Source organism: Mustela putorius, unplaced genomic scaffold (assembly GCF_011764305.1).
Source record: "Mustela putorius furo isolate JIRA1106 unplaced genomic scaffold, ASM1176430v1.1 tig00000224_pilon_pilon_pilon, whole genome shotgun sequence".
Taxonomy (NCBI): domain Eukaryota; kingdom Metazoa; phylum Chordata; class Mammalia; order Carnivora; family Mustelidae; genus Mustela; species Mustela putorius.
The window spans coordinates 6,148,702-6,174,229 of NW_025421321.1; the positions used below are offsets into that span (position 1 = coordinate 6,148,702).

General features: G+C 40.6%; 1 protein-coding gene across 1 annotated transcript in view; it reads right to left on the minus strand.

Annotated features, from left to right (window-relative positions):
- Positions 1–2,679: 2,679 nt before the first annotated feature.
- The window catches only part of MRPS9 (mitochondrial ribosomal protein S9), a 65,020-nt gene continuing 42,171 nt past the window's right edge, over positions 2,680–25,528 (minus strand). Inside the window, exons 5-11 of the mRNA XM_004764378.3 lie at positions 22,590–22,669; positions 14,140–14,225; positions 13,000–13,075; positions 10,372–10,537; positions 9,324–9,432; positions 5,591–5,760; positions 2,680–3,879 (exon numbers count right to left, since the gene is read on the minus strand). Of these exons, the coding sequence (XP_004764435.1) occupies positions 3,788–3,879; positions 5,591–5,760; positions 9,324–9,432; positions 10,372–10,537; positions 13,000–13,075; positions 14,140–14,225; positions 22,590–22,669 (779 nt within the window). The 3' untranslated portion in view covers positions 2,680–3,787. The remainder of the gene's footprint in view (positions 3,880–5,590; positions 5,761–9,323; positions 9,433–10,371; positions 10,538–12,999; positions 13,076–14,139; positions 14,226–22,589; positions 22,670–25,528) is intronic.

Consider the following 25,528-nt stretch of genomic DNA (forward strand, 5'->3'; position numbering starts at 1 on the left):
ACTTCCTCCTTCCTCCACTGTCACTGGTGCTGCTTCTGGCTCGTCTCCCTCCTTCAGGCTTTAAACTTCTCTTTTGTTTTTCCTTCTTCCTGCCACACATCCCTCCTTGCTGGTTCCAGCCATGTTTCCAATGTGTCACCAGGTACTAGCCTCCCAACCCGGCCACTGGCCTGATGCCCCTTCTGAGTTACAGCCCCTCATTTCCAACTATCCCCAAACACCTGAAACTTCATCCCAGCCCCTCTGGTGTCACTGTCCCCTCTGTCGCCAACTGCCCTTCCTATAGTTGCATTCTCTGCATTACCTGCTTGCTCTCCTACTTGTATCTGCCCCTGCCTCCTACAGCCAATCACCAAGCTCTGCTCCGGCCCGCTCTGGGACATTCTGCACACCCACCCCCATTCTGGTCCCCCTTCCTTCAGTCACAGCGGCCTCCTGATGGGTCCCCTACTTCGAGTCCCTCCTGCTCCTGCAACAACTCTGATCTTCCTGAGGTAGACACTCTCCCTTGGAGGTTCCTGAGAGCTGCCTCACAGGGAGGTGGGACCTAACACACTCTTTTGTTACAGGCTGACCCTCGTATAGTGTGGGGGTTCGGGGGCCAATCCCTGTGCAGTAGAAAATCCATATAGGACTTCTGACTCTCCCAAACATAACTACTAATAGCTTACTGTTGACGGGAAGACTTACCCATAACAAATAGTTTACTATGAATTTTGTGTATTATATATTTCTATAATAAAGCTAGAAGAAGTGTTAAGAAAATCCTAACATACACAGTACTGTACTTACTGGGGGAAAAAAAAAATCCAGATATAAATAGACCAATGCAGCTCAAAGGTCAACTGTTGGGCACCTGGGTGGCTCAGTGGGTTAAAGCCTCTGCCTTCGACTCGGGTCATGATTCCAGGGTCCTGGGATCGAGCCTCACATCGGGCTCTCTGCTCAGCAGGAAGCCTGCTTCTTCTTTCTCTCTTTGGCTGCCTCTCTGTCTACTTGTGATCTCTGTCAAATAAATAAAATCTTTAAAAAAAAAAAAAAAAAGTCAACTGTACTGTTTGTTATGATCTTACCTAACAGTTAAAATTTTCAGAGTCATGTTGCTTATAGTTTGAAATCCTTGTTCTAATCTCAATCTTCATGGCTATTTCCTTGAAGGAGAGATACCAGGCTCAGGCATGCCCCGTGGGCAGCAAGCGCAGACACTGCTCTGTGATGTCCCAGGTCGCCCCAAACCTGCACCGCACCCTCCACAGCAGCAGCACCCCCGCCTGCTGTGCCCCCCACCACCCCAAACACCCGTGGACTTGCTTTCCGCCTGTCTTTCTCCTGTTGCCGGGGTCTGCACTGCCGCCACCTGCCCTTGCTCCTGTCTCAGCCAAGTCTCCTGTCCTCTAGGGCCCTGGCCCGTGGCTCTGTTACTGGCTTCCCTGCACCAGCACCCTGGTCATCCCCATCCCCCAGATGTCTCCTCCACGAGAAGCACTGGCGGGTGCTTGCCGAGACCTCAGCGGACCCGTGCCACACAATGGCGGGACTGCTCCTCAGTTCCTGCTCGTCGAGGTGACAGCACGCTCTGACAGAAGCGGAACAGAAACTGCCCCAACTCCACAAAGAATGCTGTAGAGAACCTGAGCACGTTGCCTACGATGCCATCCGAGATGAACAATGCACTGGGTACAATGTGGGGGTGCCTATGCCCTCGTTTTCCTCGGATTACCGTATGGTGTAAGGATTTCCAGTGTATGTACGCATTTTAAAAAACAAACTTACTAAGAAATCAGTTGTCCTAGAGAAAGGACAACTGAACATCAAGGATCTAATTTTTGAAGTATTGTTTTTATTAAAACTATATTAAAATGGATTTAAGGCACCTGTCACCAATTACCTTCCCCCCCCCCCCAAAAAACCTATTGCAAAATTAAAACAAAGTTAAAATCCAAGTTTCTTATATTAAATAACTTTTGAAACCCTGTAACAAACTCTTCAATTTAATACTTAGCTCTGACCGAGGAGTCCAGCTGTGGGCAGACACCTGTCTATGGTCTTTCCGACCCAATGGAGGCGATCACAGAGCCCACCCCAGGGACGCAGCCCTCCCCACCCCTACCCTGCAAACAGCCAGGGTGTGGCAGTCTCTGGGCAACCTGCAGTCTAGAACTTGCCACCTGGGTCCTCCCCTTGCTGTTCTGCCTCTGTGAACTCCTGGCCTACCCACCTTCCTTCAGAGCCTCCGCATCTCCTTCCACAGGCACCTCTGCTGAGCCCTCCATGGGCTGGGGGAGCGCTCCCCCAGGTTCAGCATCTTGCTTATGCTACAGCAGGAAGCGGTGCAGGCTTCACTGTTAATTTCACCTGGCTTACCTTTCCAGCTTTACTGAGGTAGAACGCACAAAGTTGTAATGTATTTAAAATGTACAATGTGATGATCTGATCTGCAGTAGTCCCCACCTGTCCCCTACTCCCCGGCCCGTCTGTACTTTCAGATACCCAAGGTCAACCAGAGTCTGCAAGCAAATACTGCTCCCCCTGCTGGATCGTCAGAGGGTTGGAAGGGGCCTAATGCTGTGCCCCAGGGCTCACATCCTTCCCCTTACCTCACCTCCTCCCTGTGGGCAGTTCACCATCTCACACCACCATGAGGAGGGTGAGTACAGGACAACAGGGTATTCTGAGAGCTACCACATTCACATAACTTTTATTACAGTATACTGTTACAACTGTTCTATTTGATTACTAATTATTGTTGTTAATTTCTTACTATGCCTTATATATAAATTAAACTTTATCATAGATATTCATGGATAGAAGAAGAAAACCTGTCCTATATCAGGTTCAGTACTATCTGTGGTTTCAGGAGTCCACTGGGGGCCTTGGGATGTATACCTGTGGATGGGGTGGGGGGGACTACTTGTATGTATCCATGGGTTGTGAAAGGTTCCTACCATCCAGTTTATTAACCCACCCATCACCTCCTAGTTACCCCCCAACACTTTTTTTTTTTTTTTTTTTTTTTGGTGATAGTGCTTCAGATCTACTAGGCAAATTTCCATTATAGAATACAGAATCACACACCATAATCACCACCTTAGATCCTCAGAACTAAGTCATCATCTAGCTGAAAGCCTGTATCCAACCTGGAGGGCACTGTGTTTGGGGAAGTAAGCTGGAGTAGACAATACCACACGTATGTATGTAGCCTCTCAGAGCCGAACTCCTACAAACAGTAGAGTAGTGGCTGCCGGAGCCTGTTGTCTTAGGCTGCTCCTTGGGACACTCGGCAGTTCAGCCCTTTCTGGCTCCTGACAGACTCCCACAACCGACCTCATTCTCAACAAGCATTCTCACCTCTCATGTTGTAACAATGGCTGTAGGGGAAAACAAGAGAATCAGGAGAAATGAGTTCTTTCATTAAGTTAGCAGTGTAGCTCTCAGGTCCCTTCGTTTTGGAGGCTGGGCCTTCTCATCCGCAAACTGAGATTACTCAGTTGACTATATGCTGTTGAATGTTCCTTTCAGATCTAATATGCCAAGATTCTATGAATCATGCTTCTAAAAAACTACCTTCTGAGAAAGTTTAAAAAATAAAGCAGAATGAAGTTAAATATTTTTTAAAAATTATGTTTACAAGGTAACCTTTACAAAATAGCATTTAAAAATAAATCCTCTCCCAACTCAAATGCCTGATAGTGTTGCCCTCATACCAGCCAGCAAATATTTATTGTATGTCTGCCGCATGCCAGGCACATATACACGGCGTTTCCTCTCCTTGCCCGTGAAAGAACACTTAGCGCTTCTTCCAGGTAAACTTTCTGCGGGCTCCCTCTTGGCCTGGCTTCTTCCGTTCTCGGACACGTGGATCGGCAGTCAGCAGTCCAGCTGCGGTGGAGAAAGAGAAGTCTTTATGAACCATGGAAAATGCACGCTGCCTAGCAGGAAAGCAAGCAGACCTGTAATAATTTACCAGCCCGGTGTAAGCGTCAGGACAGCAGTTTGCTCTCACTCTTTTAGGATGGTTCCCCCATTTCAGAGACCAACACCAGGTACATCATTTGAGTCTGTTCTTCTCCTAGGAGGCCTATGGCTCCCTGTAGGTTTTTTAAGCCGTTCCACTAAAGAGAAGTCTGCTCTTGGGTGCACGGTCACTATTCACTATGACTGCACTGATACTGCCTGCTTATTATTACTGATGTGAAAGTTCTAACACAGACCAGAAGCAGAAAAAGACACTATACAGCAAAGTAAGAGGAAGTAGGTGGACACTGTAGACTTAAGAACATGAATATACAAACATACATATACAGTATGACTTAACAAACTTCTAGAAGCGTTCACTCTCCTAACCACAAAGAGTGAATATGATTTCTAGGCAAGTGATGAGTTTCTCTCAGCAGACGCCCCGAGTAACATGCCCCTGAGGTGGCCAGAACCACAGATTTCAAGAATAGCAGTGATGAGAAAGCTCTTACGATGCATTGATAAATATGTAAACAGACCATAGTTTTGCTTCTTTTTTTTACTCTTTACACTAAGCACTTCTCCTCCCTGTAGACAAGCTGTGGGTATCTTATTAGGAGTATTTGAATGGGAGGAAAGCAAAGGCAAATTTCAACCACTTGTTATATACCCCTAAGTTTTTGCATTTACTTGTCTTTAATAAAAAGGGCATAGAATAAATATTTTGGACAAAATGCAGACAAGACCTGTCTAAATTCCAGTTTGAATTGTAAGTAATAATGCTTTATTACTTTTCAGTATGCCCACTAGGTCAACCTGGCAGAATTATGAAATAAGGTCCTACAAGTTACTAGAATGACCAGACATGAACCCTACAAAACAGCGAATTGTTTATAAGCGAATGGGTTTTTAGACACTTCAGGAGTCAAGCAGCCTAAGCTGGAAGTGGCGCCTCTACAGTGCAGCAGCTCATGCGGGAGGAGACCGGCCTTCTTCCTTGCCCAGAGAGGCGCTGCATGGCCCAGTGGCTCGGTGACTCGCCCGGGCCACACAGCTGGTTAGTAGTGCCCCCAGTGTTCTCTCCCGCTGGCCAATGGTCCGAAGACAGGCTGCATCAGAAGTGTTGAAAGCAGCGCCCTAACGAGCGAACTGATGGCCTGTCCTTTCCCGCGCCGCGGACGCTTGTACTTGTGGCGAGGTGACAGAGTCACCCAGTACTCAGTCATATCACAGTGGAAAAAAGGAAATCTCCAAAAATGTTGGAAAGCTACAGTATGGGCTTCATCATCACATCTAACACAAGTCCTGTGATGAAACAAAAACAGTCACTGACCCGTCTGTTATCCACCACCACAGAGCGGCGCTCGGACCCTGGCTCAGTGGCTAGGCCGAGGAGGCAAAGGAAAGCTTCCCTGATGTTGGGAGGGCTCTGTTTCTTTTCCTAATTCAAATTCCCCTCACAGAGCCCAGCACGGAAAAGCGCAGGTACGGCTCTGGAACATAGAGAAGGGAAGCCAGCCAAGGGCAGGCCCATGTAGTTAATGGAATCTTTTCTGATTTTGGGGAACTGGCGCGGGAACCAGCGAGCACTCCCAGACAGGGTGGAGACAACCACCCTCTCCGCAGCTCCTACCTTGTCTCATCCATTCGACCTCTTCCTCGGTGACAAAACTGCACAAGGCTCTGGCCACCGCCAGACGTATGGCTCCAGCCTGGGATGACCGCCCACCGCCCGAGACCATACAGGTCGTGTCGTGTTTTCCAAGTCGATCGAGGAAGTGGAAGGGGAACATCAACTGTTCTCTGGAACACATCGCAAGCAAAGGCAGCTCACTATCGAGATAGTTGTGTTCTCCGCTACTCGCACTGTCAACATTCACAGAAAGCGTATCAGGCACACCGGTGTGCCTGCTTCAGTCACCCCTAACAGAAACACCTCCTGGTGTTTCTGACGTCGAGAAAGCTCTGCAGACAGCCACATGTCGTCGTCTTCTTCCTGGATAGAGCAATACACACCCTCTCACAGTTGAACCCTTTTCTCTCATGAGAACCATGCAAAGCTTGAAAATAATCTTGTAAAGAAGTCTCAGAGCTGGGAAATTCCACTAATCAGCGGCATCTCCCTGGATTCGGTGATAAGTTATCGAATGCCAGTTACAGTCACTAAACCAACTGTCCCATTACATACCTGTGTGATGTAGGACACATCCTGACGTGCTTTGTGTAGTTATTAGAACCACATTCAACTCCTCCCCCTCCCCACCCCCAAAACACCTCTTCCTATGACTGGTTCCTGAAGTGGCAGGGCCAGGCGACACAGTGCCAGCCAGTCCACTGCCCTCGGCAGTCCATGCCTGGCTGGGCCCTGCAGGCACCCCAGGAGTGGACAGTGGAATTCAGAGAGAACGTGGCACCAGACCTTCTCTTGCTCAACCAGCAAGTGTCTGTTGAACACTATTTATGTCCCTGGTCCAGTCACCACTGTCTCTGTCACGTACGTTGATCTTGCTATTTTGCCCTAATATCTCTAATGAAGATTTAGGAAAAGCCGATTTGTTGTGCACGGACTTGCTTTTTCTGACAGTGTAGCTTTCTAGGCCCTGAATAAAAAAGCTTATTATACCACAGTGATGCTGAAAGATACGGAAAGGACATTCAAGTGTTACTCCTCAAGCTACAGATGGACAGAACCTTCTCTCTGAACAAGAACCTTCCACGGTTAATGAGAATCTGCAACAGGGATGCTGTTTTAACAGGGATGAAATGACAACAAACACAGGCTCGAAACTACATAAATCCACACTGTTTTTTTTTAATAAAGCAAACCAAATAAAAAATAGGAATTTTATAAAAAACAGAACTGTTCTAGTAGCCATAAAATCACAATAACTAAAGAAAATTAGAGACTGATAAAGTAATTCCACCATTCCACTTTTCTAGCAGGGCAAGACAGGCCAAGACCGAATCTATGAGATTGCCATGTGGACGAGTGTGTGGGGGTTTCTGGGTTGTCTGACACAAGTAAATGGTTAGTGATATAAGTGACATTACTGAGCAGTTCTGGTCACCCACTTGTTTGGGAGCTTAAAAACTTACCTGTGTTAATTCCTAAAATTCTAAGATTCCCTAACAAATGCTTATATAAAGAAATAGTGACAAATTCAGAAAAAACACATTCTCTAATCTACTCCAGATACACTAGAGTGACTGAGCCAGGGGTCAAGGTAAGACAGACCACCCAGAAGGGTCTGGACAGTTGGGAAGTCGGTGCACACTGAGGAAGAAAATTTATATGTAAGTGTGATCCAAAGGATAACAATTGAAGATGACTGTATATAGCTATTGATTTAACTAATCTGGACTGCAAACAAATCTGTGCAAAAACAGTCTTCCTCTGCTCTCGGGCGTCTCCAATGGAATCCTAACTTTAAAAAATCAGATCTATTTTGCTCTTTATTATCTACTCAAAGTTATTTTGAAAAAAAATATAAAACAATCTCATTTCTATCCACTCGGAACAGAACTCCTTATGGCACCAATTCAAAAGCTTATAATTCAGCATATGTACAAATGCATGATCTTTTTGATTTTTCTTCAATTGCTGAGAATGCTAACCTTATCTCCCTTATTACATGGCTAGTGCTGTGTGAGGAACATATTTCTTTGGGACAGATGATCAAGAGTTGCATTAGTGGTTGGCTGACAGAGCAAAGGCCTTTCCAAATCAGAAGGGTTATTAATCTTTGTATTCCACAGTACTGGGCACTTAGTAATAAATGTCTGTTGTATAAGTGAAGGAAGGAATGAATGAACAAGAATTTTCTGATAACACTGGGAAGGCAACACAGTCAACGTTCATTCCCAATGATCTATTTGTGCAAAGAGCCTGAAGAAAGGACTCTGCAAAGACAGCTAGCTAGTCATCCAGCTGACTTACAGGTGAGCACTGGAGAGATCAAGTCCAACTCTCCTACGCTAGAAGACAGAACTAGAAGCGAGATCACTTGATAGCCATGCCCAATCCCTACAACCACTTTAACATGATGAGACGGTCCTGGTGCCCATTTCTGCCAAGACTCTTGACTTAGGCTTCCCAGTCAGAGAGGAAGTCTCTTGATGAATGATATAATATCCTAAATAGCTCTGTCTTCACAACTTCACAAGATGGTATACACCAACAGTCCTCAATAAATGCCTGCTGAATTCAAATTGGAAAATACGTTCTAAGGATACCACTGAATGATGAGATCAAGCCATAACTGAGATTTATGGTTAAATCATCAGGAGTTATATCTGAAAGCAGACTAACTGGTCAAATGCCATTTCCCCAAGCAGTTTTCTGTGCTGACGTTCCGGGCCTCTCTCTGGCTTTTAAGGGAAAGAAGAGCTTCCTCTACCCCTCTCTCTGTGAGAAGGATGGAAGAATTAGTCTACTTCATTTGAATGGAGATAGAGTGGGTTACTCCTCGACGCAGACACATATACCAATGAAATAAACATACATTTCCCAAAGTCATTATTCAGTCCAGAAACTTCCACGACATTAACAGCGTCCTCTTTTCCTTACATAAGCACTGAGATCAGCAGAGCTTTTGCCCCTTTTCACCCTAAATAGTGCACTACACATTCAGGAAACAGGAAGATTATGGAGGTGGGCCTAATCATGCAGAACTTGTGTTACTTGTGGATAATGACAGTAACTACTAGAAAAATAATAACCGTCTCCAAAAGAGGCCTTTAGATAGTGATTCACAGAGATCGAAGATGAGCATATTTAGAGGACATGAATTGTAATACTTATTTATGATTAATGTCTATTTCTCCACGGGATACAAAGCTCAAAAAATAAAACTGCCATATTTGGCACCGGGAACTAAAGCAAAGCCTGATGAGCTCTTATTTTAACACATCAACGTCAGGTTTCTTTGCTTGCTCAATATGTAATCAGTTTCCTCTGAGTAGGAAAAAAATTCAGAGTGATAAAGCAGATTTTTTCTGGTATTTATGCTGTTAAGGGCCAAGGTTGGTTTGTGTTGCTTTGTGCACATATGCCCTCCAGCTAGGGAAACAGAAGGTGGGACTCGATTCTCCTCTCATTTTGGCTCAGTCTGCATTTCAGACAAAAAGATACATCTAAAATACTCAACTTCCAGTAGGATCTGATGGAGACAGGAAGATTCAATTAATGAGGAATTCTACAGAGGCCTTTTCAAAATCTGGTAAATGGCATAAAAAAGATAGTGACAGCTTCCCTCTAGCTAGTTTGATTTAAATTAATTACATCATTCAGAAATATATAATCAGAAAATCACAAGCCTTTTTAATAAATATAAAGACAAAACGCAAACGCAAAACGAGAAACAAACCTGTCTTGTGTCACTGGAAAATAAAGCAGGTAATCAATTCCATTTACTTTTATTCTTCCACTTCCATGCTCATAAACAACTGCTTCTGCTTTTGCGCTCTTTCTTTTACCTTTGTAAATATAAAATTTCTATTAGTAAAAATCTTCAAGGCGAATGTTCTGAGATAGGTAAAATGACATTAGATTTTCTTCCCCAGAAGGACAATATACTATTACACTATATGTAGGAAAGTTCTACGAGTATTACAAGTCAAACAAAAATAAAACAGGCAAACTACACCATAATCAATGTAATAGAGCTTACTATGGGGTAATTTTGTTCCTCAACTCTATTTTAGGAATACCATAATCATTTAAAATTAGTTTCAACAAGTGATGAAGTAATTCATATTTATTAACCTTACTTTAGAAAAACAACCAATTTACAGTGGTCTTCTTTGATAATAAGGATATATCTAATCACAGAACTTAAAACAAAATATGAGTAGTATGATACAATATAACTGGTAGAAATGAAAAGAATCCCCAGCAAAGGTCCCATTTCTTTGAAGTGCCAAAGGAAGAGTTGAAGGTTTATTATTTATTAGGCCAGGCCTTAAGAGCTGTGTCAGAATGAATGTCTGCGTGGCTCCAAGGAACATGCGAGGTTGATGGCCTCAAGTTTTCAGGTCTCATAGTTTTGGTATCTGATAAGCAGGTTCCCTGAGCATTTTACAGGGGAAACCTTTACTACAAACAGTTTTTGTTTCTGGTAGTTGAAAATGTGAAAATAAAAAGATTTCATATAAATCTGTAAAAATAAAAAGTGTTAACATGATGGGGTAGGTACGCATCCACATTTTTTCTTGGGACATGAGAAGGTTCAGATTTTTGAAACTTCAACAGTCTTAAGAATTAGAATATCCAATGTAGCAGTAGCAAAAAAACAAAAACAAAACACCAAAAAAACCAAATGAATCAACTGAATACCAGGGAGTGATAGCAAGTAAAAATAATTGTCGTTTCTCAGTTTTCACGAAATTTATTTTCTCCCCACAGAATGTCATTACCTTCGCTGGTGCTGAAGGCCATTCCTTGCTCGTCATACTGCACAGGTTCAATCAGGTGTTTTTTTGATTGAATAGTTACACTCCTACGGAATCTCTGTACAAATTCTTCTTCGGCACCACAGTGCAGTGTCAATAACCTTTCTAGCAGCCGAATGAACTGTGCATACTGCAGACAATAAAATCAAAATTCATTAGAAGATGCAAGTGTAATTGCATTTGCTAAATTTTTTCTATTTTTGTATACCTGATCTTTCCAATGTTGCTTTTCCTGATGAATTTTGACAGGATGACACTCCCGCACCTTCATGCTGCTTTTAAAACACAGCATGCAGACACCGCGCCTCCCCGTGTAGCCCTCAGTGCCCAATCTTTTCTTTTGAGAAACAAAAGAGACTTACCAAGCAAAGAAAAATCAGTTTCTCTGTATTATAATTACATGAAATTGAGGTTTAAATTCATTTTCAAAAAATATTTAGATGATCTTCAAGTGTAATTTCTACTCTTTTATTAGCTGGATCAAGAGGAGGTTTAAAAATAATTTCCAGTTATGTATAGTAAAATGGGGAGAGTTTTGATTTCGAGAAAATGCCCCTCTTAAATTATATTTCATAATACATTTGGCAAATATATCTTTAGCTGTTCAAGCTGTGTTACTTTAATGTTTATGATTTCCTTTAAAACCGAACAATCAAGCTATTTAAAAATTCAAGAGATACTTGACTTAAAGGGCAACCTCTTGAAATAAATTATCGCTGCTACTCTGTGCGTTTTTTTTAATAGTTCTCGAACATGTGATTAGAAAGTAAACAACTTGGTATTAACCCCTTAAAATTAGACGCCAGAGTAATCATTCTAAAGTGTTTATGCAGAAGGAGACAACTAATACTCGAGATCCTTAGTTAATGTGGAGTGTGAGACCCAATTTTTGATAACCTTATTTGTGTTTCTGTCGACCCTAAAAATCATATGCCTCTGTCGCCTCTGACTTTATCATGAACATCTGCCATTAATAACCTGAAACATGGAGAAATCTCAACAGTAAGTTTAAAAAGATTGCTTCAATTACTGCTTCCCATGCTGTCACAATAAAAAAGGGGAATTTTCTAGGTAAGGGTGACAGACTTCGCCACCTGCGGTTCCTGGACTGACACAGCTCTGTTCTTTCCCTCCATTTCCAGGCCTGTGCCCTCTGCTCTCAGCGGTTCTCTCAATTCTACTGCACACTGACCATGAGCATACAGAGGGGTAGCTACAAGTCTGGCACGGCCTTTCTAATGCGCTGGGGGAAGAAGTCCCTACCTTCCTCATCTTGATACCAGCCAGCAGCTTCAGGATTTCTTCTGCTATCCAGTACCCCAAAAGTATAGCAGACTATCATCTACGCATCTACTGTCTATGCATAAGAGATATATACATATCATTACGTGTATATACAGAAAATGCATATATTTGTTTTGTTTTCCCAGTTGCACACCTCTGAAAAAAGTCCTTGGGATGTTTTCAAAATGGAAAAACAGAACCAAGAAACAAAAGCCAAACTTGCATTATTTAAAAAAAAAATAAATCAAAGCAACCAAAAAACACAGGAAACAATGAAATGATACACTAAATGAAGAAGCAAAGAGAGATTTTTCAGTTAGATCCAAATGCAGCAATAGTGACTTGGCAGTTAGGATATTAGAAATTAACTCCAGATCTACCACTCAACAAATGCCTGACACCTTGTTAAGCAAATTGCAACATTTCCAAATCATTAATTTCTCCAATATGTTAAACGAGAAAAAGAGCAATTTAAATACATGACTTAGAATCAACATGGGTGGCAAGGTACTAACAATGTTAGCCAGTGCCATGGAAGGAAAAAGCCTTCTTGGAACAATTTATGAAACTTACACTCAAATATTCTACAAATAATCTAAATTTAGCACATCAACATATTTAAAACCATCAAATTTCCTCAGATAATACTGGCACATATTAGAGCACTTAGCAAAAGAGCACTCCAATTAAAACCTAAAGCCCAAACTTTATAGGGTAGAAGACTCACCTGGGGAGCTGGTTAAAAATATGAATTCCTGGGTGACACCCCTGGAAATTCTGAGCGAGGGCTGAATCTTAGGAAACTGCATTTTCTAATCAGTTTTCTGGCTTCATTTAAGTGATTCTGACATAGGTGGTTTCGCAGATTCCAAGATGAAAAATACCGCCCTTTTAGAAACTACACACAAGTAGGCCAGGGAGCGGCAAACTGCACAAAGGCAACCATGTGCTCCCTTCTTTTTCTACTTAACCTGTGATAACTCCTTACACTTGTCATTATTAGCTTGTAAAATTAGCTCTCTGCTTTACTGAAGGAGATGAAAAATGACACCTGCCACGTTTCCCAAGAACCGCTGGCAGAGGACTACAAGGGCACTTGTGGATAGGAGGATCTGGACAGCAGGCATGTCACCTTCCTGACCGCAATAAGGCCCCATGGCAGAAAATGACTATAAATATGTTTCAGAAAGGGAACTGTCTTAACGAACACCTGCCCCTGAGAAACATTGCTGTGAGATCCTAAATACAGCAATTGTCTACATTCTTACTGTACAAGGTCCCCTTAAATTTAAAAGATTAATTACTCACATCTTGATCTGATAGTTTTTCCACTAACATTTCTTCTAGTTCCTCCTTAATCAGCCATCTGCTGCCAATCAGGTCTCTGTTAAAATATCACATATATTCTCTTTTAAATTAACCATGCAATTAGAGTTCTATCACAAAAGATCCCACATGTAGTAGCAATTCTTGATTGGGAAACAAATTTTTGTATTCCAGAGCATTAAAATTTCACCCAAGTGAACTATTTTTGAGAAGTGTTATTTCATTCCCTCACTCTACTTTAAAAAAGACACCCAGTCTAGCAAATGTTTTGCTGGAGGACTTAAACATGCTCTTGTGGAACTCATCTGATACACCAAGATACCAGGTTTCTTAAAAATTAACACTGCACTTATTTTTCACTATTTACCTCAAAGGAGAAGCAATGGACACAGAGTTGGCCTGCCTGTGGAATAAAGTAATCATCAAGTCCAAGTAAAGAGCTAGCGGTCGTGTGTACAATTTTGAAAAGGGATTCTTGAAGACTTGTGTCTTCTGCATAAGAAGTAGTAAGTGGGGGCTGCCTGGGTGGCTCAGTGGGTTGAGCCTCTGTCTTCGGCTCAGGTGATGATCTCAGGGTCCTGGGATCAAGTCCCGCATCAGGCTCTCTGCTAGGCAGGGAGCCTATTTCCTCCTCCCCCTCTCTCTCTACTCGCCTCTCTGCCTACTTGTGATCTCTCTCTGCCAAATAAATAAAATCTAAAAAAAAAAAAAAGAAGTAGTAAGTGAAGCAGCAGCCCAAAATCACCCAGCTGACAGATCTATCCTATCCCTGTCTGTCCAATGGAAGTCCAAATCTTAACATTTATAGGCCTTGTTTTTGGCATTTTAGTAAATACACAGCTATATAAACAAAAATTCTGAAGACCTCATCTTCAAATATAAGTGCCATTTAATTCATAAATCTGGAATGAAGATAAAAATAACAGCAGTTACATCTACTTCCTCCCAAAAACTCACAAAAAACTCACCTGTTATTTTGACCCCTAAGTTTAATGATTAATGCTGAAACAGGGAACACACTTGTAAGCTTTAAGTATGCCTAAATACTAAATACCACCAATGATAAGTGGCATGTTTTTCATTCAAAATTTTCATGTATTCTAATGCAAGAGAAGAACTTACTTGGTTTCAGTTTTTTCTGAAAATAGACCTTTGGCTTGCAACTGACTCTGACGTTTTTCTGCTTCTAGTAGCTTTCCATATGCTTCCTGTGGCAAATAAAATACATGCGCTAAAATAAGAGTTCTGGTACATTATGACTTCTATTTCATATTTTCCCTGTGAGCATTCCTCAGTTCAGAAGGGACCTCCTCACAGAATCTGGCTGCACAGCAAATAATACTGAAAATACTTTTTAATTATACTGTTTCTCAAACTAAAGGACAGTGGTGTAATTTCAATGAGAATTTAGTATAATACACAATAGCATACATTAACCGATTTTTAAATAATTCTGTAAGATATTTACTCTATAAAGAACTCTATTAAAAAAAAAAACTCCAGTGAGGTTGGTAAGCACAAAAGAAAGCTACAAACTATTTTTCTTTAAGTTCCACAAACAGGACAAAAAATTATCCTGTTAAATTTATACAGCAATATGCACTTTAAATTCAGGGAATTAACCAGCAAAGTTATGGTATTTACAGCTGAACTACTTATCTAATATTCAGTATTTATATAATATTTAAGTCCTCACCATGTTAGTCTATATCTTAAAAAGTTTTCTATTATATTTGTTTTATTATTTGATTTCTTTCCATTAATTTACTTCCCAACAAAGTCTTGTAAATGTATGTCACTTGTTAACTTTTAATATAATCAGGGGGAAACTGCCATTTTGGTAGAACTTGTAAAATGCAATAATCTGGCAATGAACAGTATCAATAAAATATTTTCCAGGAAATCAGTTTACAAAAGTAGAATCATGCAAGTTGTCTCCTAGTTTTTTGACTGAACAAGTGTTCACTGAGGACTCACATGCAGTATGTGTGTATTCACTTACGATTTAACATAATCTACCACACTGATACCTCATAGTAACATTTTCAAAGGATGAGCCAGAGATGATATAAATGACATTTTTACCCTTGCTGATCATGTCACCTTCCAATATCACCAGCTACTGTCCAATAATGAAGATACAACCAGTTACTGTAGACATGTCAATCCATATCCCAGTCTTAGTAATTGCAGATTTTGGAAGGGCAACTTCTTGTGGGCTCTGATTAAGCTGCCGTAAAATTCACAAGGTTGCTCAAGAAGTTTGCTCTAAAAAAATGGAAAGTGTCTCTGCACAGGTCTCTGTCTGTACGAGCATGCATACATTAACTGCGTACATGGGGATCTCAAACAAAGTGAAACCATCACCAGTTCGGTAACTGCAAAGGTCAGTTCCCAGGGAAGCAGCAGCAGCACAAGAGTAGAACTGGTTAGAACCGTAATTTCTCAGGCCCCAACCCAGACTTTCAGATGAGGAACCTCTGGGGTGGGCCCACTGATCTGTTTTAATGACTCCAAGTTACATACACTGACTTTTGGATCTAAACACTAGACGTACCAGGAGCCTAGTACAACATAACATAACAAAGGGAAAAATTCAGTTAATTCTATTCTCTTGTTCATTATTAAGTGTAACAGTCTCTACAGCTATATCCATAGTACAAATCCATTGCCTGTGGCAACAGAACTACAACAGTCTACCCCCAAGAAAGCAAAAATGAATGTGAACCATCCACATGTAATATGTATACCTGCTACTCAACTTAAAACTCTACAATTTATCTCCAAAGAATTGGTAAGCCTCATTTGACTAGCTGTGTAATTTATCTCCCAAGAACTGGTAAGTCTCATTTGACTTATAACTCATTTTAGAAAGCTAAGGTACTGGGTTGTGACCCCAACTGGATACTGTATCGAAAAAAATTCTGTACACCTGTTTCTAGAAAGGAATTCTCAAATGCTCTGACCAGGTAAAATAAAGGAAGAAACAAGAACCCACAAGAAGTAGACAGACTCCACGCACACTGCATCTCTCTGTACACCTGGCCCCAGGCTGTTGGCAGGCCGGGCCCAGCCACACTGCTACACCTTGGGGATCTGGGGAACAGAACAGGTCTCTCTGGTCCGCTCGAATCTGGACGTTCTGAGGGTACGGAAGCCAGAGATGTAGTATCTTTCAAATCCAGCCAGCCAAACAAACAAACAAACAAACAAACCAAATCCTAGAGAACACCACCAACAGTAATAAGATGCCTTCTCTGGTTTGTAAGGCTGTTAATTTCTGGAATAACTACAGCAACTATGAAAACAGTAATAATAATGAACCTGCCTCATCATCAAATTTTGAGTCACTTGTGGACTGCTAAAGTAATCATCATTTTCCAATGACTCTGGACCAACTTTAAGTCCATGCTCTTCTTCACATTTTTTTTTTCCACTGTGCCATTACCTTCCATGGTTATATTTAGCTCCATAATCACTTGTCAATAGTGCAAGTGAGATAATCAGAAAAAATGTGTACTATGAGAAAACCAGCCAAAACCAGTACATGTCAAATTTCAAACATGGTAAATTCACTTACAGCAGATGCTTACACTTTGATGGTTGTAATCCATCGAACTACATAATTCATACATTTCTTTAAATAGGAAAACATGCATCAGTATTTAGCTCAGTGCCTGACCCATGGTAATGGTCAAGAAATGACAGCAGGGGGAGGGATGGCATTCAAGAGTCTAACAATGGAAACACTTTTACTGGTGGACCATTTCTATTTATTCTTTCTCTTCTATATAATAAGACCACTCTAGAGATTCTATCTGTTAGAGACAACAGCTCTCTGGAAAGTAGAGTCTATAGCTTTAGCTCCCTGAAGAGATGTGTACTAACCTGCATCAAAAAATCCCAGAGGGTATAAAATATGTCAGGAACTGTCAGCATCACAGATTATCACTGGTAGCTTCTGGTATATTGTTAAGTTTCCACTTAATTTTTAAAGGACACTAGAGAATTAGCGTGACCCCACCCATACTAAGTTTATATACAGTATTTAATAGTATAATTTTCAAATATGACAGGAATAACCCAGATGTGAAATGCTGAATCATTAATCACAGCTATGATTAATATTTCATAAAATCAAAGCAAGCCTATCCACCCCTCATGTCATCAGATTTCCATAATGTATGAGTCAAATTTAGAAGGTGCCTAATTTGAAAATACCAGATGCTCAGGTTGCAGAAAAGGGATGCTTAAACGAAATCCTTCCAAGAGCATGAGCAATATGATTTTTTAGTATCCTTCTCAAATCTGTTTTGGCTAGGTTAATCATGTAGAAATTCCAATTTTAGGAAGGGTAAACAAATAAAATTTCTTGTGGGGGTGGTATAGAAGTCTATGATACCCAAATGATACCCAAAACATACAACAGTGAACTGACAGTAACTATCCTCTTAGATACTAGTTAAGTAAGAGGAAAGTAATGGACTTAAAATATGCATTTGTGGAAAAAAAAAAAAAATCACAGAAAATCAGATTTCCTAAGTAGCAATCATCCCAATTTTTGGCTACTGGCATATAAATGAAATAAAATGAAATAAACATAATACGGAATTCATTTATCACAGTTACTGCTATTTATCTAATGTTTCAAGTGACATATCACACACCCTTTGCTATCACTTTGTGAATACAATACACTGCATATATAGCCTTAACAGAGCAGGCAGAAATGTCACCACCACCCTGCAGCTTTTTAAAAATCAGCACTCTGCACAGTTTTAAGGAGTTATTTCATAATACCTCATTTAGAGAAGGATCACTGTTTTAACTCCATTTTTAAAAGATAAGGGCACGAAATCAGAGATTTTAAATATTCACCACAAGGTTACAAAGATGATGCAAACTACGTAAGAGTTCTGTGGCACTAAGTCCCAGGACTTTTGTTTCTTGAAGTCTGGGATCTTCACATAGTGAAGTCACTTCTAGGGCTGTTGTTCTCGTGCTTTATGAACACAGACGGTTACTTAAGTCATTTAAAATAAACCAGATAATTTCTAAATAAGCCAGGCTTCTTTCAAAAGGCAAATGAATCCCATTTATGCATAAGTTATCAGGATTAGAATTACTTGGTTTTCTTTCAAATTTTAACCTTTTTCTTTTCACTTCAGCAGAGTAGTTTAAATAATATATAATGATCTATTTATTCCTTAACTTCCAACTTTTTTGGGAACAGATTTCATCTGTGGCCATGTAATTCCTTCAATTTACAGAAATCCTTTGAAAATATTCCACTGTTTACTATAAAGTGAATCCTAAAATATAAATGAGGCTTATAGATTTAAGAAGCTCAACTCCTGGTGCAGTAAAAACTGCATCAAAAAGAGATGCACAACTGTATCACAGAAATTGGGGTGAGGGAGTTTGTGTGAAATGTCAGCAAATGCCCAAGGTATTTGATAACTGATTTCTTAAATGTCTGTACGGCCTTTTCCAAGCACTGGTCTCATGGAACATTAATAGGGGCTCCGGGCAGCAAAGGTTCCGTGACTCAATGTTTGAGCAGCAGTAGGTTACCGCAACAGGCTTCTTTACTGCCACACTTTATAATGCTATCCCGTAGCTCCTGATGGAGTTTCCCAGGACTCAAGGGGCAGCACTGCCAAACTCACTTCATGGCAGAACCTTTGTCATGAAGAATATTTTATTAACTGTGTTTCTTAGCAAACTTTGGGAAAGGCTGCAGTAGACAAGCCCAGACTAAATGAATCAAATTTTATAAAAGGTTTCCACTTTGGAGTCAAATAATCCCTTCCCGTAATGAATTTTAAATAATTTTCAATTTGCTTATAGTGAGTGAATTTAAAATTTTTCAAGAATGTGTATATATTAATGAGTAAACCTGAATTAACATTTTTCCTACAAGTAAAGGCTTTACCCAAACTCAGCCATGGCTGTCCAGGTTGTAAATGTCTTGCTCATGGGTAAAACCAGGCTCCAGCTGCTGTGGGCAAGGGGAGCCACCCCCCTGCCCCCGCCAGACTGGCAGGCCCCAAGGGCAGACAGACCACCCTTCCACCCTGTCCCTTGACTGTGCACACATGGCTTTCTCCCTCATCTAGACCAAGGCTATTCACAGCTCAGCTGCACCATGGCATAGCATTTTCTTTAGTGCACACATACCTTTATCCTCTTTAAAAAGTCTTCCCTTTCCTTTACACTTCGGCTCAGTTGTTGCAGGAAACTTCTCTTCTTCTCCCTCTGTTCATTCCTTCTGCTCCTGAAACCCTAAACTCAAACTCTAAATCATGTCTGAGAAGTATACAAGTTCTACTCATCATATGGCCATTAAGGAAATGGAAAGCCATCCATTTCTGGTGAGAAAAGACAGATGAGCCAATGCCATCAAGCGTGGAGCTCCCTTTTCAGTACTCAAGGACCTTCTGAGAAACTTCTTAAGTCTCTTACTTCTTTTTACTTAAACTATTTTGTACTCCTTAAGACACTACTTGTTTGTTCAGTCCTATACTTTTTACATTACATATGTATCCCACATCCACTACAGTGTAAAATAAGTGGGTTTATACTGACTTTCCCAGGAATCTGAAGACATATATTATATCCATAGGAGAAAGGCAATCCCAAGGAAGGGGGGCAACAACCTTTGGAAAGTAACACATTTACAAAAGCTGAGACCGCTACGGATCAGCACGTTTCCTCCACTCCACTTCACGCTTTCCTATCATACTTCACATCTGGGCAGGAACAATAAATTGCTTCTTTCTTCTCGTCCTCATCTTCCCTCAAAAACCTCCCTGCTTCTCCACGAAGACCGGATGGACTGATGACAGGCCAATTGGAAACAGTGTTCACTAAAGCACTGGAGGTTATCCTTAACTATAAGCCACACAGGGACTCTCTTGTATTAGTTGCTGTGAGGTAATACATAAGCCTACTACACCAACAGTGACTAAATACCAAAAAGAGGAACTGGCATTATTACAGAAGACAAAAAGGTTAACTGATGTCAGAAAGGTCTCCTGGCCAGAACTGCACACATATTTGAGACCCATGAGGTTTTTTGTTTGTTTGTCAAAAAGCTTGGCCCACGACTGCCATGCCTCACAAAATTACAGTTAGCTAACCAGAAAACCTAGTTTGCCTTAGGGTCTTTTTACGGTGTCACATGGTAAGAACCTGTATCAAAAGAAATGGCAACGGCAAAGATACACTTCCAAGTGTTTAAGGCCTGCCACAGTCTTTGGGGGTCGACTCCTTGTTGCAGTGGGATCACTCTCCCACAGAATCGAATGGCATCCTCACCGCCCTCCCCACCCCAAGAGGAGGCAGAACAAAGGAGTGAGCCAACACATGAAGCAGTTTCAAGTTTTATCCTTTTTTTCTTTATACCCGATGCCTGGCTTCCCTACAAAACCACTTCTGTAAAGTGACCAGTGGATATTTAGTCACAGTGCTTCAGAGTAGCAGAGGGTCTCTAGGAGGGTGATCAACCTGCACCATCTAGGAAACGAGGCTGGCACGACCACAAGCTGTTAAGAGCATCGGCCATACAGGAAGCTGATGGGCGCAGATTTAGGAAAGCATTTGTCCTTTTTTTCCACGCATACATTTACTTTAAGAGTCCATAAAAAGTTGATTTAGAAACGTAAGATTTTATTAATGATTTGAATTAAAACACTCAGGTCAAACCAAACAATCTGTCATTCATACATGCAAACTGTTCCCATAAGCACTACAGCAAATGCTAAGCCCCACACTGCCTGGGGAGTCAAAACACCCGACACAATGAACAGACCTAAACTACAGAGTTGAACTAGAACAGAAAAGCCTGAAGAACTCAGATCTATGTAACAGAAACTGTATTACTCAGAACAAAACAACAACAACAAAAGAAAACCCTTTATTAATCAGTTGTAATTTGACATCTTCAGTCAGACTACGGTAGTGAAACCGACCGTTTTCTTGAGCAGTACCTTCCTAAAACACAGAAACCAACCCAAACCGATGTTAGGACCCTTCTACAATGTGTAATTTCTTCATTATGATGGAATGCAACAAAATATCTTGCCCTTGGGTTGCTCAGTTTCAGCCCAAACAAATGCAAATGGCTTGTCAGCTGACAGCTGTTTGATAAGGCTCCCCTACAAGACCTGCATACTTTACTTTTTTCCGTGAAACTCGGGATGAAAGGCAGAAGGCAGGAAGAGAATTAATGTAGCATACAGTCTAAAGGCAATGCTACAACCGTGATTAAGTAGAAAAGTTAAAAGGCACAGATTTTCCACAGCTTCGCTGCGTGCAACCCATCCGTGTAACAAGTTGACAGGCCTAGCGCGTCAGCTCCATCATCCCCTCCGACAGCTAAAACGCAGCATTGCATCCCTTTTCAGAGAAAATTTGCGTCTGCACCATGAAGCGTTGTACATTATTTCTTAGCACTGCAGGGGGCTCAAGTCCATATGGAACCTTCACAAATATTACCACAGATCAAACCAGCGGTGTTTGGAGGCAGATTTGACATACCTATTTAAATGAACAGCAGGAGTCCTCGGGCAGCCTCGGGCTGCGGGGGAGGCTCGGCGGAGAGCCAGCCGCAGCTCCATTAGTCAGCAAAGACACACTCTACATTTATCATTCATTTCATTTCTGCCAGGGCAAGAAGCTCATTTGCCCAAGGTCAACAAAAAGCGAAAAGAAGGTTTTCTTTTTTTTCCCCAAGAAATAAATGTACCTGACAAGTGGGGATTTTGTCCTTTGGGTTTGTGGAGCACAAATAAACACCAGAGAGTTCTAAAAAAGCCGAGTGAATGTGTGCCTGGGATTCAAGCAACCTGAAAGCTGACTGAGGCCGGGGAAGCCCGGTGCATGTTTTTGCAATTTTTTAAAAACCGTATAATGAAGAAAATAAAACTTGACACCATGTTCTTAAAGCAAGATAGGTTCTGTTGTCCAAAACTGGGTATTAGCAGCTAGCCATTTTATTCGTAATACCCTAGGGAACCCCCAAATTTGCATGCTATCAGACACTCAGAGCACTGAAACAACAACGAGAAAAACCTGCTCCCGGTACACTCAAACGCAGTTGCAAGTCAACATGTAATAAAACCATTTCTTAGGTCTTTGGAGGGCACAAATTCTAGACTCATAATGCTGCATTCGCCTCTGAAAGGCAAAAACTGTATAGGATAAACAAAAAGTACAGACAACAATTTGCCCATGGCAAATGCTTTACAGCCCCTGACAGCAGCCTTACCCTCCACGCACGTGCATGCCTTATGACTGAGCGGAGCACCCACCTCCAAAAAATGATCTCAATTTTTAAATACCAGCATTTTAAAACCAGACATTCAGATATAAATTCTATGGTGTTTATTTACCTTTAGCAAAAATGGTTAGTAAGATATAAAGTCTTTCGACATACTGCCTTACCTCTAGAGATCTTAATTTTGCTCAGTCTGAAACATACTAGGTAAATCCTGAAGCCAAGCAAGATCTCTGCTACAGTCACTTAAGCTTACAGTTCATATTATTAATCATCGATGTAATATACTTACATGCATTAATGAATAATACGACTGTTTGCCGGTATAAAAGAGAAAATGAAATGGACGGCCATCTTCTCCCCACTGGATTGCTAATAAAAAGCGAAATGAAAATAAGCAAAAATAAAAATTTATAGGTATATTTAACTGAAGTTAGGAGACATGTCTACAATTCTGATTAACTTTTAATGACAAAACAGCGTTAATATTTGGAATTTTAGTATTTGGTTCAGCATGTTTAACATGCTGGAAACTATTTAGGATATTTAATATTTCACACTCATTAACATAAAACTGTTCATAACTGATAAAATATTCCTGTGCAGTTCATCATGAGAATTTCTAGAACTTGTTTTAAATAAACACACATAAAATAGCAAAAAATCATCTTGTTAGAACAAAGAATTTAGGTTTGGCTAAAAATACAACACACTCCATATTCTTAAAAAGGGACGCTGATAAAGTCAATGATGTCATACATTCAGGAAATTAGGAAAAGGCATAAAATAACAAAGAAAAGACTAAATGGATTTTTCCATGCCACATTATTTGATCCAACTCTGTGGTAACACACCTCTTAGAACTCCAATGTCTAAAACAGAAGGGCCCCCACAAGGTGTTATGTGTAATTCCTTTTGAAATACAGATGGTCATTCACATCTAATAAACACCAAACAAACTGAGGAATGGACTCACTGTAGTAAATAAACCAAACCTGACTCCACATCCTTTGCCCTTATTTCTACTGTTGTTTCTTGGTTAACCATTTGTGGGAACTTCAATATGTTAAAGGTACACTCCTCTGTCAATTACAGAAGTTGAAAACTCTTTTCTCCCAATCTAACACTCACTTCTTAAAAAAATTTTTTTTTAGAGAAAGCATTTTTTTTTTTTAAAGGAATGAGGTCCTTTATCTTTTTTTTACCCCCCCATGGGGAGGGTATGTGAGACAAACACAGACAGCCTTAATGTGTTGAAATCCTTTGTCACCCACCTTTTACTTTGGTTTCCAGTGTCTTTCATAGTCAAGAAGTTTAAAATATATGCATACTGTAGAATCTGTCACTTTTCTCTAGAGCATGGTTTATTGGCTGTTTCTCACTATCACCCCTACTAAGTGAGCCTCGCTAGACATCTTTTTCTTTAATTGCCTCCCTCCCCATGAAACTTCAATATCACAAATATACCATAGATCTGTTGATGTATACAGAGGTCCTTTGGAGGGTCATAAACATTCTAGCAGTTCAGCCTTTACTCACCTCCTATGAATCCATTTATGTCCCCTCAGGGACAATATCACTTCTATGGAGAGAGCATGCTTTAAGACTTTGGGATTTCTAAAAACTATTTTCCTATATTTTCTTCTGGAATTTTTATTTTTATCGTGCTCAGAAATTTCATCTATTTGAAATCTATGTTCATCAGGCAGAATCCAAGTTATTACCTTGTGCAGCAAAGAGAGTCTTTGTCCCATCAGTTTTTTGATACTACACTCTCCCACTGAGTCAAGGTTTTTGTTGTTGTTGTTGTTGTTGTTGTTTTTAAGATTAATTTTAGAGAGAAAGAGAGTGCACTCAAGCAAGCACGAGCAGGGGGGAGAGGCAAAGGGAGAAGTGAATCTTAAGTACACTCCATTCTGAGAACAGAGCCCAAAGTGGGGCTCGATCTCATGACCTCGAGATCACGAACTGAGCCAAGACCAAGAGTCAAACGCTTAACTGACTGTTCCCATCCAGATGCCCCACTACGCTCTTGTGTTGAAATACCACCTGTACAATAAGTAGGATATTTCTGCTTCTGAGGGTAACTGACATTACACACAGGACACTTTAAGTGAATATATTTAAAACAAAGACCAAAATTTCATAATAAATTCTGAAGAAAAGTCTTGACAGGGATTTTAGCTTGAAAAAGAAAACTAGATTCTTATATGCCAAAGGCAGTGGATAAATTAAATACTTCTCCAACATCATTCTCAGACTTCATGAAATCCTGCATATTTTCCAATAGTTGTAACTTCACTATGCAATCCATTTGCATTGTATGTAGTGTTAAAGGAGTCAGAAAGTGCCTAAGAAAGACAAATATCATTGCTGCACATAAGACTCTACTGTAAAACTTGGGAGGGGTTTTTGAGTGGGTCTCATTTTGTGTGTGAGTATATAGAAGTCCGTGTGTATATACTTGATTTCATAATATTTCATTCAATCCAAGATGTCACAGATTTTAAGATGCCCCATCATGTGTCTTATACAAAGAAGGAAGGAGAAAATGCTGAACATCATGGTTTACATTAATTGTAAAATTAATCCTGTGGTCAAAAATGTTAAAACTGAAAAACTCTCTTAGAATTCACAAAAAATGACATTAACAAACATGCTGATGCTGAATATTCTAATCTGGTCCATTGGTCTGTCAGGACACTGCAACACCACCACCTTGGACTAAAATAAGCTTTTGCTGCATTTGATAGCTGATAGGGTAAGGTTCCTACATTACCCTTACTTCTTTTTAAAAAGTTCTCTCTGCTTCTTACACATTTACCCTTTCAAATTAAGCTTATAAATATCTCCCAAAAGTCCTACTGGGACTTTGATTAAAATTATATTACGTTCGGGGGCTCCTGTGTTGCTCAGTTGTTATTCATTTGCCTTCTGTTCGGGTCACGATCCCAGGGTCCTGCGATCGAGCCCCACATCGGGATCCCTGCTCTGGGAAGCCTGTTCTCCCTCTCCCACTCCCCCTGCTTGTGTTCCTTCTCTGGCTGTGTGTTTCTCTGTGTCAAATAAATAATAAAATCTTAAAAACAAAACAAAACTATACTACATTTGTTCATTTTTAAGGAAGTAACTTTCCAATATCTTTCCTTACAGAACATGAAATCTTTTTTCTAGCTATTCAGACTTTCACCTATGAGGTTTATAATTTTATTAATTTTCATATTTACTACA